Source organism: Mus caroli, unplaced genomic scaffold (assembly GCF_978045245.1).
Source record: "Mus caroli unplaced genomic scaffold, Mus_caroli_1 scaffold_17, whole genome shotgun sequence".
NCBI lineage: Eukaryota > Metazoa > Chordata > Mammalia > Rodentia > Muridae > Mus > Mus caroli.
The window spans coordinates 42,498,268-42,511,504 of record NW_028227272.1 but is presented as its reverse complement, the minus strand read 5'-3'; the positions used below and the strand labels follow the sequence as shown (position 1 = coordinate 42,511,504).

Genomic DNA, 13,237 nt, shown 5'->3' with positions numbered 1-13,237 from the left:
TCTTCAAGACTCAGCTTTCCTTTCTTCATATATTTACACTTGACATGTCTTTCATATTTTATTCCTGTTTGTTAAGAGCATCCCTGTTCCATTTATCTGGTCACAGAGTAGAATTTAATTTTACAAGAATATGTGTGTGTTGTTAGTGTGCATATGTGTGTGTGTGTGTGTGTGTGTGCAGGGGAGGAACCCATGATTAATCCATATTAATAGTCTATCTAAAATAAAATAGAAGTCCATCATTAAAAAGGTGATTGAATAGGGGAACTAGGTCATTTTTCCTGTATAAAAATCTGTATTACTTTGCTTTTCTGAGTAATTTAATTTAATATTTTACTTCTCTTTCCCCTGATAGTCTATTTAATTTATTTTTTTCTCCAATAATTTTTTTATTCACTCAACAACCCTTTCAGAGCCCCATTCTCTCCTCTCCTCCCAGATCCATCCTTACAAAGCCTTCCCCATATAGCTCCCTCTCCTTCTCCTCAGAGAAGGGAGAGGACCCCTCCCCCTCTGGTACCACCCTACCCTGGGACATCTAGTCCCAGAAGAACTAAGCACTGAAGCCTAGCCAGGCAGTCCAGCAAGGGGGAGGGGACCCAGTGGCAGGGAACAGAGTCTGAGACGACCCTTCTCCACTTGTTAGGGGTCCCTCATGAAGACCAAGCTGCAAGTTTGCTACAAATGTGTAGTCAGTTCTAAATAGCATATACCACAACAACTCTATGATGTGTAATTTTATTGTTTGTTATTCTTCTGGCTTTTGATGAATGTTCTCAGTGACTACAAAGGGCATTTTAAATGACATTATCCTATTGACTATTTTCAAAGGATAATAAATATTAAGCAAAAGAAAATTGACAACAGCATGTACATCTTAATGTGCCGGTCCATAGTGTTCTGTCAGTGCAAGGGAGATGCTTGTATGACCCTATTCCATGATGGGAAACTGCTTTTTTTAGATGCAGGATAAGCTCCTCATTGGTCTTTCCTTCTCTCCTAAGCATCACTTGCAGTATTTGTGCTAGTCTCCCGTATCTTCCAGTCCCTTACCACACCAGTGCATGTGGTTAAGTCCATCTCTGACAAAGGATCTTAATATGAAGATGAGCTAGCTACAAACTATGTCCTCAGTATAGGAAAGGAAAAGAGAAGAGAAAGGGGTACTTACCAAGGTCTCTTATGGAGGCTGAAGTAAGCATAGGATCTGAACTTATAAGAACAGCTGAAAATAGTAACCAGGGGACAGTCTTCAAAGATAATTTATTCACAGACTGCAGATACCAAAGTATTAAGGTGTAATTAATCAGAAATCCAGGGATTGTAATTAGTAGTATCTGCAAAGACATTTGGTGTTAGAGAGATAAGATCTCTTTTGCAGTCTGTTTTGAAAAGCAGCAGACCAAACAGAGAACTGGCTAGCAGTTCATTAGCTCACTTTGCTAGAACAACATCCCCCACTTCCCACCTAAACAGGAAGTGGTTGAGCATAGGTCTTCTGGGCCAATATGTACCATAGCTCTCGGCAGCTAGTGCTCTCCTGTCCCCTGTGCTTCCTGGTCAAGTGCCTGAACTCAATGTGCCTGGTTTTAAGTTAAAATGCATTGCTTCTGATGGTGTTTAGGCCATAGCCTCCTATTTACGGAACTATTTTTGATAGCTTTGCAAGACATATATGCACAGCTTGTGACCAGATGAGTTTTATCTCAGTGGCTTTCATTAACAAAGACCTCGCCTCTTGGTACTCAGATGTCACTGCAATTTGGATTATGCTTGCTTCCGTGAGTCTCTCTCTGCGTTTCCACTATTCCCAGCAGTTGTAGCTTTAGATGGTAGGGATTTAAAATGGGACATTGCTCATCAAATTCCTTCTTCCTTGAGACAATACATGTCATCGTCACGTTCTTACAGATTCCCAGAGCTAAAATGATAATTGTTATCAAATTTTGCCAATAGTCAGAATTGTTTCTTTTCTCCAACTTTTCCCTGAGTTTCCAATATGCTAGAACACTGCCAAATTATGTGTGATGGCTTGAATATGTTTGTCTGGGGTAGAGGCACCATTAGGAAGTGTAGCCTTGTTGGAGTAGGTGTGTCTCTCTGTTGGAGTAGGTGTGTCTCTCTGTTGGAGTAGGTGTGGCTCTGTTGAAACAGGTGTATCACTGTGGGCGTGGGCTTAAGATCCTCATTCTAGTTTCCTGGAAATCAGTATTCTGCTAGCTGTCTTCAGATGAAGATGTAGAACTCTCATCCATGCCTGCCTGGATACTTTCATGCTCCCATCTTGATGATAATAGGCTGAACCTCTGAACCTGTAAGCGAGCCCCAGTTAAATGTGGGCCTTATAAGAGGTGCCTTGGAAACCCTAAGACAATGTTTTCTTTCTTTCTCTTCCTTCCTTCCTCCCTCCCTCCCTCTCTCCCCCTTTCTCTCTCTCTCTCTCTTTTTCTTTCTTTCTAGATTATTCACTTCGATATACCATACTTTCTCATCCTCTTGATTTTCTATTTTTGGGATAAAATTATAAACTGAAATTAATTAACATGGTTAGTGTATGGAGAATAATTTGAAAGCAGAACCATTACCTGCCAAAATAATTTTTGAAGCATGTATATATCCATGTCGAAGGCAACGTTAAAGATAATCACTGGTGTGAATATACCAAAGAATATGTCTGGATCCATCCACTGTATGGCATCTGCATATATCTGGATCTGGTAATATAAAATTGATTATTCATACATATTCGCCCTTAGTTAGCAGATAACACATGCCAGAGACCCTTCTCTAGCAACAGGGAAAGAAAGAAAGTTTCAGAAAAAATACAACACAGTAGGTGGTTGAAGACTTATTCTGATGAGTTATATACAACTTTCCATCTGATTGGCAGATGGAAAGTTGATACACATCTCTGAGCCCTTCTCAGAGAGAGGATAGAGGAAACACATTGACACAGGGAGTAAAGATCATATAGCAGATTTGCCGGAACAAAGGAGAATTTTAAGTAAGTGGGTTCTTACACATAAGAATCTATAAATGAATAAATGATCCTATGAAGTCCCAGGAGCTATGAAAAAGCCACATTTAATCAACGTCTCTGAAAGAATGAGAAGACTAGCTGGCACCAAGATGAAGAAGTTCATGTGAGTAGTGAAATAGCTGAGGGCATCTTTCCTGATGTTAGTAGACCTCAGCAGGCTCTATTAGGAACATTCATTTGGTTCATCTTTCTTCTGTGGTGTAGCCTTCCCCATGTGCATATTTCAGCTGGCCTCCATGGCTTTAGCCTATGCTATCAAGGTTTTGAGAACAGGCATAAGATAAAGCTCACACACCCATAATTGCTGTTCTTCTAAAAGTCTTTTACCTCTGGCCCAGTTCTGTGCTTTCTCAGGAACTGAATCCATGGCAGGCTGGCTTACCAGATCTCAGAGTGCTATCTTAGGCCACAGCTCTTGACACAGACATTTTCCCTCGGTGGAGATTGTGGAAGGACTTAAAGTTGTATTTATGTCAAAGTTGGGGTTAGATAAGTGAACAGTTCAGTTTTTGTCCTGTGCAGATAGACAGACTCTTTTAACATTACTGGCTATATCTGAAAAGTCCATCACCTTCAAAGCAGCTCTCACACTCACTGAACTGACTGCCTAAAGTGTTCATTGGCTAAATACAGCCCTTGGGCTAAATCTGACTCACTGTTCATTTCATATATAGAGTATGAGATAGTTTTACCCTAAGTTTCTGGATGAGAGCACTGTTTAATGCATTGGGAACACCCTCTACATTCCCTGTAATAAGTATTCTCCTCGGTCTACATGATCCCAATGTCCATGATAGTAGTCACTTCCTTATCTAAATCTCTTTTGTCTTTGTCATTTTCATTTCATGGAATAGGCTCAATTAATATTTCTTTATATATCTCATCTTATGCCCCTTTTAAGGATAAGCATGGCTTATAGAAAATGTATAAAACATTTTTTAACTGAGGCAACCGTATCAGATCACTATCAGAATTATCTTACTACCAGAATCCTATGATAGACACTCCATGCTATCTTCCTGGCCAAGTTCTTGTTTAGGAATTCTGATCTATCCTTAGTAGTTGTATACATATTCACTCCCAACAACCTTTGTGCCTTCAGACTGTGGACTCTGTTCTTTCAGTGTGGTTATTTCTTATTGTTATTATTCTTATCACCATCATCATCATCATCATTACAAGCATCCTTTGCTTGTTTAAGTGGAAGATCAGGTTTTGTTGGGGTTTTTTTCCCAAGAATGCTTTATCCTTCTTTGCATTTATGCAACTCTTAGGTATAATGTTTATATTCATTTATTATACATACCTGGGTAGATGCAAAACTCAGAATTTCAAAACAGCATCCAATTAAAAATAGTATCACAGGAAGAGGAATTGGAAAATCTTTCAGATGCATGTTCAAAAATGCTGTAAAAAGTATACTTGTTACTGATAGACAATGCAAAATCTGTACTCATTACTGATAGACAAGGAAATGTTATATTTACTGATCTTTACTATTATATGTTATGCGACTTCTAAATATCAAGGAAGTAGAGAAGTATCGACTACTAATTACTATTTACATGTAATCAAGACCTGCATTCATACTTAAAGACACAAAACCAATGCTGACATTAGCTGATTGGATTCCTGCTTTGTAACTTTTATGATGGATTGCATTTCTTTAGAGACTTTAGTTAAGTGTTGCTAGAAACCATTGGTTCTTGGGTAATACTTGTAATATTTTTTATAACCACTATCATGGTTGTAACCCAAATTATGTTACTCTCTAGTAAAAGGATAATTAACTAATGGAAATTCCTGTCTTAGGAACAATGGAATGAGAACCTGGCTACAATTTGCCCAACAGAAACAAGAAAACCACAGTAACTTGTAACTTTTCTGCTTTTGTTTGCCATTTCTGTGAAAAGGCAGCACCTAATCCTCTGTTAAGTATCAGTACATTTTCTTCCAGTTACTTTTTCTGGTTCTTTTAGTATAATTTTTAAAGAAAAACACCATTTTCAATCTTTTCTTCCTCTTCCTCTTCCTCTTCCTCTTCCTCTTCCTCTTCCTCTTCCTCCTCCTCCTCCTCCTCCTCCTCCTCCTCCTCCTCCTCCTCCTCCTCCTCCTCCTCTTCTTCTTCTTCTTCTTCTTCTTCTTCTTCTTCTTCTTCTTCTTCTTCTTCTTCTTCTTCTTCTTCTTCTTTCCTGCTTCTGCTTCTTCTGCTTCTCCCTCCTCCTCCTCTTCTTCCTTCTCCTTCTTCCTTCTCCTCCTCATCATTTCTCCTCCTCCTCCTCCATTTATAAAGGGTAAGTGTAGGTTTATCATTTAGTTAGTTTTTCTGGAAGTTTCTGTTTAGAACTTTGATTCTTCTATCTCCTTTAATTGCTCTAGTTACTGAAAGATGAGTCTGACCTAGTAGTGACTGTGCTGTAAGTCCTTTAACCTGAGAGAGATGAAGGACCCTGATGACAGATATGAGACAACTTTTCCCAGAGATAGGTACTGTTTAATTCTTTCAGCTGAACATATTACATTAAATGTATGAAACGAGGTATAAAATTCTAATTTCCTACTGCTGTTACATTCTTTAATTCTATATATCACTTATAAAATGTATCTATAGACTAGACTGAGGAGGGATGGGTCTTAGCTTACCTCCAACTGTACAGATCAAAGATAGTATCAGGATGATTTCAGGGAGGTCCTGGGGAGTGCTCAGAAACACACTTTTGAGTAGTTCCAGCCACATATTAGTCAGTTTGATACTGTGGGATGCAGTTAAATTTTCAGAAACGTCTTCCATGTCCATGTTTAATTACAGTCTGCCTCAAGCTCTATGTGTCTCTGAAAAACTCACAGAGGATCAAAGGGCCTTTTCTTCTTGGTGTCTCCTAATGCTTTTTCTAAAAGAGAAGAAAATCACATATTTCTTCTTTAAGTATCTCAAGTCCTCACTCGGGGCCCATAAACATTAGGAATGCAACTCCTTTCTGTGACACTTCCTACTGGAATGAAATGTAAAATGCAGAATCCCAGGTGATAGGAGCTAGCCAGAGGTGCTCTGTATCCATTTGCAGCCCTGAATGCTACCCAGCCATTGCATCATTTTGAACCTTTTCAACTTGCCAAAAGAATCATTCACAGAACCCTTCTCGCTCCATTGAGACCAGAAGCAGGTTATTCAGTTTTATAAGGCAGTGAAAGAACCTTTTGACTTCTATGTAAATTTTAATCAGAGTACAATTACCAGACCATAATAGCAACCAGGACTTTCTTTTTTTTCATTAATTAATTAATTTATTTATTAGATATTTTCTTTATATACATTTCAAATGCTACTCCAAAAATTTCCTATACCCTCCCCAACCCTGCTCCCCTACCCACACACTCCCACTTTTTGGCCCTGGCGTTCCCCTGTACTGGGGCATATAAAGATTGCAAGTCCAATGGGCCTCTCTTTCCAGTGATGGCCGACTAGGCCATCTTCTGCTACACATGCAGCTAGAGACATGAGCTCTGGGGGGTACTGGTTAGTTCATATTGTTGTTCCACCTATAGGGTTGCAGACCCCTTCAGCTCCTTGGGTGCTTTCTCTAGCTTCTCCATTAGGGGTCCAGTGTTCCATCTTATAGATGACTGTGAGCATCCACTTCTGTATTTGCCAGGCACTGGCATAGCCTCATACAAGTCAGCTATAACAGGGTCCCTTCAGCAAAATCTTTCTGGCATATGCAATAGTGTCTGGGTTTGGAGGCTGATTATGGGGCGCAACCAGGACTTTATCCCATGTGGAACACTATTAGGCCCTGAGTCTGATAAGAGTTTAAAACAATGAACAATAGCCGCATTCAGAGAACTTATCTCTTCCCAAGGTAAAACAGTTTTATATCAGAGGTCTTTATTTGCCTTCAAGATTTCTTATCTTGTGGGGTGGGGGGCAAGGACTCCTCATGCCCAGGTTGACCTGAAATATAAATATATTTGTGTGTGTGTGTATGTGTGTGTGTGTGTGTACTTTTCTGGTTACAAACAATGTTTTGAAAAACAAATTAAATAAATATGTTCTTATGTTTAACTTTAAAATAATGAATGTGTAAACAGAACAGTAAAATCGCCCACATGGGTCTCACCGAGTTGATTTTCTGTGCTTTCTTTAAACTGATCAGCTCATTCTCTTATAACGATGCTGCATCCTGCTTTCTTAGTGTTCCTGTATCATTAGCATCAATAAGACTTGTACACAGTATTTATAGTGACTGCATCACATGGGCACAAACTCCATGCTCAGGTTGCCTGGACACAGAGGTATGTCTAGCTTCTCTTTGTAGTGGGAAAGCCTGTTTTCTCCAACTCCATTGATTTGTTTTCATATTTGTTTAATTTCCCAGCCCATGTCACTCAGCTCTCTGAATTTCTCATCCCCTGCGGAGCTATACTGATATCGAGCAGTGTGCCTAGAGATCACCTACATGTCCCGGGTGATTTTAATATGTAACTACTTAACAATTGCTGTAATTCTCCCCGCTCAAAGGAAACTGTCCCTCAGTTTTTCAGTTTCAAAGCTTAGCACTGATTTTGATTAGGTTTGTGACAAAGATGCCCACAATCACAAATGCATGTGTAGTTAGCAGGTTTTACTATTCATAGCAGTTAGGGGAATGCCCATGGAGTACCTTGGTAAAATGATGCTACAGAGAACTTCTTATGAGATTTACACTTTGAGAGATTTTGGAAAAGGTCTATGGGGTGAGGATTTCCTATAATTTGGGTGTGTCGGGACAATAGTGTTATTTGGTATCTCAATAAATCTAACCTATAATGAGAGCAAGTCTGAATAAACAGCACTGTGATGTCATTTACAAAGAGCTTGCTGTTAAGTGAAAGCGGGGATGTATGGAGTCACAGCGCTCACACAAGTATCTTGTATCTGTTTCAATTAGTTGTTTTATTAATTAACTAACTAAGTAATTTTTGAGACAGGGTCTCACTACATCTAGCTGGCCTCAAACTCATAGATAGATAAATGCCTTCCTCTGCCTCCCAAGATCTGGAATGAAAGCTATGTGACATCACACCTGGCCATTTCATGTGTAAACTTGATGCTCTGTGGGACTATTTGTGTCCAGTAGAACAACTTGCCCCAGCTAAGAGCACATCAGTCAGGCTACCTGAACATTGATCTCTAACCGTAAGGATCAGTCTAGATTCTAGAGTTAAAGTGTGTGTGTGTGTGTGTGTGTGTGTGTGTGTGTTTGTATTTCATCAAAGAACATATATTTCAATGTATTCTTAATGTAACAAGAGCTCAAGATAGGGCTACAAGTCTTGCTTCATATGCACAAAGCTGTGAGTTCAATCCTCAGCATAGCTTAAACAGACCAAAGTGACACATACCTGTAAATCCCAGCACTCAGGAGATGGAGGCAGGAGAATAAAAAGTTCAAGAACATCATTGGCCACAGAGCAAATTCAAAGACAGACTGGGTTACGCAAGAGCCTACCTCAAAAGTAAAAAAAAGACAAAACAGAACAAGAGCCTGAGACTGATCTGGAAATAGAGCAAAGGCACTCAGCTCTGTCTTCCGCGTAAGACACTCCATCCATCTCAGCAGCAACACACGTCACCTGGAAAGCTGAGAGGGAAAAGTATCCCGATGCGTAGTTACTACCCTCAGAGGTGAACGCCATCGATCCAGAGTGCATCCTGGGCCATGGGTACTATACGAGTCCCATTTTGACCCTCCCTGCCTGCTTTCAGCATTTAAAACAGCAGAGGGGGGGTCTCTGGTTCAGAACTGCAGATTGGAACACATAGTCCCATAAACACTTCCCTCATTTCTCAAATCATTTTAAAACATTTAATTCTAATAAACCAGCCTCAGAAAATTAAATAATTACCCCAAGTTTTGATTATTGCCGACATTTAGGGATACCCCAGATTAAGTTCAACAGAAATTTTTAATGTCGTGTTTATGGTGTGGTAAATACTAAACATATACCAAATAGCCTTTTCCCCCCAAAAATGTTTCATCACAAATTATCTTGTAAATGCTAGTAGTTCTATACTTTAGTATTTTAAAGATATGTGTACAAAAGCTACAGGAAAAACAACCAGATTAAAAATGCCATCAAAACTTCTGCAGAATAAACCAGCTTTGTATGTTTAGATAAATTTATAAGTTTAAGTCTCATTATGAGAAACATAATGATTTTTCCTGTATAGTTTCAGACATGACTTCACCAAGGAAATGTTTTGGTCTTGTTTGACTGGAGATATTGATGTCTACCCTCTCAAAAGATGGCATGTTGATTACCCTTAGTGGCCAGCCAACCAAAGCTCAGAGAGATTCCCTTTCTCATAGCAGGAAAGTTACATTCATTCACTTTGCTCCTGAAAACTTTTTTTTTTTTTTTTTGCCATTACTATCTTGTAGGAATGCAGAGACGGAACTATCTCAAATAGTGTGCAATGGACGCCCTACTCATTTGAACAAGCTATGAAGTGCAAGCCTCACAATTTCACAACTGGGATTGGATACAACTGAGGGTCTCGATGTCTGCTTAGTGAACTCTGAGACATTTAACAGCCTTCCAACTCACTGACCCTGAACAGGGAGGGAGTTCTACTCAGGGTGCTGGGAACCCACAGTGAACAGCCCGGGCTGACAACCCTCTACCTCACTTTTGTTGAGGGCATGACTACTTAGTACCTCATCAATGGGAAGTCGGTATCCACGTGGCGGTGAGTAGTTTCTCAAGAACTGATATAAAAAGTTTAATGGTGAAGGGGCGAGCCAGCAACTCACCATGAGACAACTGATCTTAGGGAGAGTCTTTGGTTGTAACAAGTAAGGCCCAAGGACCTAAATGGAGGAGTCAACTCTAAAGCTAAATGCTGTGGCTTCCTTTGATCGTCCAACAGAGGAGCATCATAGACCAAGTAACAGTTGGAAAGGTCAATTTCCAGAAAGAGAAACAACAGAAGGGCTCACCATCGGGCACAGGAGTGTCCTGGAGAATGTGAGAAATGGACGCCAGAAACCTCCTCTCATTCCAGAACTGTCCAAAACCAACTGCAACTTCACTGACAGTTACTTGTTCCAAGCCCCGCCCCTACTATGTGCCTACTGGCTAGAGGTTCCTAACTCCTGATTTGATTGGCTCATAGAAACAGCATCCATTTACTGTGTATTAAAGGCATTGAAAAATTTAAAGCTGTACTTATTTAGAAAAATAGTAAAGGATCGAGAAAAGAATCCTCCAGTTAAATGTATTGTTTACATTACAATAAATGCAATCCAGTAAATATATTTTGTACATTTAAGCTGTGGTATAGTGAGTTTCTGGCCATGAACACATGCACAGTGCTTTCTCTGAATTCAAGTAAGAGAGAGTCTTCTGGATACAGTGAGGTTATAGATATTTTGAATGCAGAATTTATGGTTGCTGGATTTGAAACTTTGGGTTGAGGACTTGGTTCTGGGAACAGAAGAATGCAATCAAGACACATAGAGTGTAGTCCCTAAGTGGTGCGCTGCAAAATCCCTCAAAGCAGCTTCCAGCCCCTCCTTCCTGCCCTTGCCCAGAGATGCCTCAGCAGGAGCTGTCCAAAATGGCAGCATCACAACTCCTTAGTCTTCTGCAGTTGTCACCGACAGGGAGCAAGCAGGAGAGCGTTACATTGTCATCTTGGCTGTGTGGAGAAACGTTCCTAGCCTTATACAGCCTGACAGCTCCAAACGATAGGGATCATTGAAAGGAATTATCTCCACAAGTTAACAGTGTAAATCCATTTCGCAAATGGTCAAAGAAACCATGAAAGTTTAAAACTGATAAACTACTTATAAAGTTTTAATGGAATGAAAGTTAAGAGTATCTCAACTAAGCATTTACATGGAAATGATAAGATCTGAATGCCTTTCTTATATTAAAAATAGAATTAAGGGGAAACTTGGCCAGAGTAAGGGGCGGGCTGTGAGACTACCACGTGCCCATTGCCAGCGCGCCATGCCCGACTACAAGTTCCTGGAGAAGTCCAAGCTGTGGCTGCTGTTTCCACTGGGAACCCATGCGCGAGCTTGTGCAGGTGTCTACCTGAGGCCACCGCTTTTGCGACACCTGCCTGCAAGAGTTCCTCAGTAAAGGAATCTTCCAAGGACCTGAGGACCAGCTATGCCAAGATCTACCCAGACCCAGACTGGAGATCCAGGTATTAGGCTTGTCTATACGCAGCATCCACAGTGAGGGGGGCTGCCGCTGGCATGGGCCACTGTGTCATCTACAGGGCCACTTGAATACTTGGAGCTTCAATATAGTCCCTTGCCCGAATCACTGCCTGGCCATGCTGAGCCAGAGTGAACTGCCCACCCACTGGCAGTAGGATCGCTCTAAATACAGCCTCAAGTGTGACTTTGTGTGTGTGTGTCTGTGAATTCAGTGGGGAGGCCTATGAGAGTCACGAGGGTATGTGCCCCCAAGAGAATGTGTACTGTGAGAGCAAGTGTGGGAACCGCATGATGAGGCGACTGTTGGCCCAGCATGCCATTTCTGAGTGCCCCAAATACGTCCAGTCTTGTGTCTACTGTACTAAGGATCTTTTTTACGACACCATCTAGAGCCACTGGTACCAATACCCACGCCTGCCTGTTCCCTGCCCCAACCAATGTGGAGTGAGCATTGTGGCTCGGAAGGACCTGCCCACCCATCTGAAGGATAGCTGCCCCATTACCTTTGTGTTCTGCCCTTTCAAAGAGTCTAGCTGCAAGCACGGTTGCCCTAAGCTGGCAATGGGACGTCACATGGCGGAGAGCGTAAAGCCACATCTGGCTATGATGTGTGCCCTGGTGAGCCAGCAGTGGCAAGAGCTGAGGGAGCTGTGGAGAGAGCTGGGAGAGCTATCCACAGGCAGTGATGGAGTGCTCATCTGGAAGTTTGGCGGCTATGGGCGTCTTCTACAAGAGGCCAAGGCCAAGACTTAACCTGGAGTGCTTCAGCCCAGCCTTCTGTACCCATATGTATGGCTACAAGCTGCAGGTGTCTGCATTCTTTAATGGCAACGGCAGTGGTGAGAGTCACACAACTCTCTATCTACATTCGTGTGTTGCCAGGCACCTTTGACAATCTCCTTGAGTGGCCCTTTGCACGCCTAGGTCACCTTCTCCCTGCTGGATCAGAGTGACCCAGGTTTGGCTAAGCCACAGCATGTCACTGAGACCTTCCACCCTTATCCAAACCGGAAGAACTTCCAGAAGCCTGGCACTTGGCAAGGCTCCTTGGATGAGAGTTCTCTGGGCTTTGGCTACCCTAAATTCATTTCCCACCAGGACATCCGAAAACGAAATTACATGCGGGATGATGCGGTTTTCATCCTTACCGCAGAAGATCCTCAGCTGAGAGTAGAGACTTTTGGCTTCAAGTGGGAAGGGAGGCGGGACCGGATCTCAGGCACTGGCTGAAACTAGATTGAGGGCCGGACCTCCTTTCAGCTTCTTTTGCCTAGGCTGTTAGCTCACTCTCCCTACTACCACCCAGCATCCCTACCCCTCAGGTACCTCCAATTGGTGCTTCATCCTTGGCCCCTGAGGGGAGCAGGTCTCAGGGTTATCAAGGGCTAGAAACGTGATCCCGGGGCTTGTGTCCCCTCCTGGGCAGGGCAGACATGCCTTGGTGCCAGCCACATTCTACCTGGACTGAGGTGCCTGCTCAGGTGCTATGTCCCAAGAACCATAGAGGGCGTGGGAGGTATTGGCAAAAGGAGGGGTTGTTAGAAGAATCTGCCTTGAGGTTAACTTCTTTCCACTCACCCAGTGGCGCCCTCTCTGGTTATTTATTTCTCTAGTGCTTAGGTGGGCACAGGAGGAAAACTCTGATTTTTTAAAATAAATCCTGAACTGTGTTTATATATATAAAAAATAGAATTAGGTTATTAAATGAAATAATAGTATTTATGCTTGTGAAAAGATTATTGATTTTGACAGATGATCACTGCATGGGTCTTATCGAGACGATTCCTTTTGAGTGGATCCTGTAGTCTGACCGTATTCGCCTCCCATAACCTCTCCTTTCTCTCACTTTTTCTTCTCTCCCTTTGGCGTCTCACTAGTCTTTCCTGTCCACTGACTCCTGCTTTCTAGTTATGTATAGTGATGCATACATATGGTTTACACATCTATACTAAATCTAAGATACACAAATAGAAGAAAACTTGCT

General features: G+C 41.7%; 1 protein-coding gene, 1 long non-coding RNA gene and 1 pseudogene across 3 annotated transcripts in view; 2 read left to right on the top strand and 1 right to left on the bottom strand.

The window, feature by feature from the left end:
* LOC110311692 (uncharacterized) overlaps positions 1-9,841 on the top strand; it is a 34,983-nt gene extending 25,142 nt beyond the window's left edge. The window contains exon 3 of the long non-coding RNA XR_002379986.1: positions 9,463-9,841. This is a non-coding gene — a long non-coding RNA (uncharacterized LOC110311692). The remainder of the gene's footprint in view (positions 1-9,462) is intronic.
* The window catches only part of Slc9c1 (solute carrier family 9 member C1), a 65,760-nt gene extending 55,676 nt beyond the window's left edge, over positions 1-10,084 (bottom strand). Inside the window, exons 1-5 of one of the 2 annotated variants that reach the window (XM_021185158.2) lie at positions 10,021-10,084; positions 5,684-5,931; positions 4,347-4,447; positions 2,586-2,714; positions 1,172-1,337 (exon numbers count right to left, since the gene is read on the bottom strand). In XM_021185158.2, coding sequence (XP_021040817.1) covers positions 1,172-1,337; positions 2,586-2,714; positions 4,347-4,447; positions 5,684-5,837 — 550 coding nt within the window. In that variant the 5' untranslated portion in view covers positions 5,838-5,931; positions 10,021-10,084. Of the gene's footprint in view, positions 1-1,171; positions 1,338-2,585; positions 2,715-4,346; positions 4,448-5,683; positions 5,932-9,834; positions 9,897-10,020 lie in introns of those variants that run through there. The other variant, XM_021185159.1, reaches the window with a different exon arrangement.
* Positions 10,085-11,035: 951 nt separating this feature from the next.
* On the top strand, positions 11,036-12,483 carry LOC110311311 (TNF receptor-associated factor 4 pseudogene; annotated as a pseudogene).
* Positions 12,484-13,237: the final 754 nt, after the last annotated feature.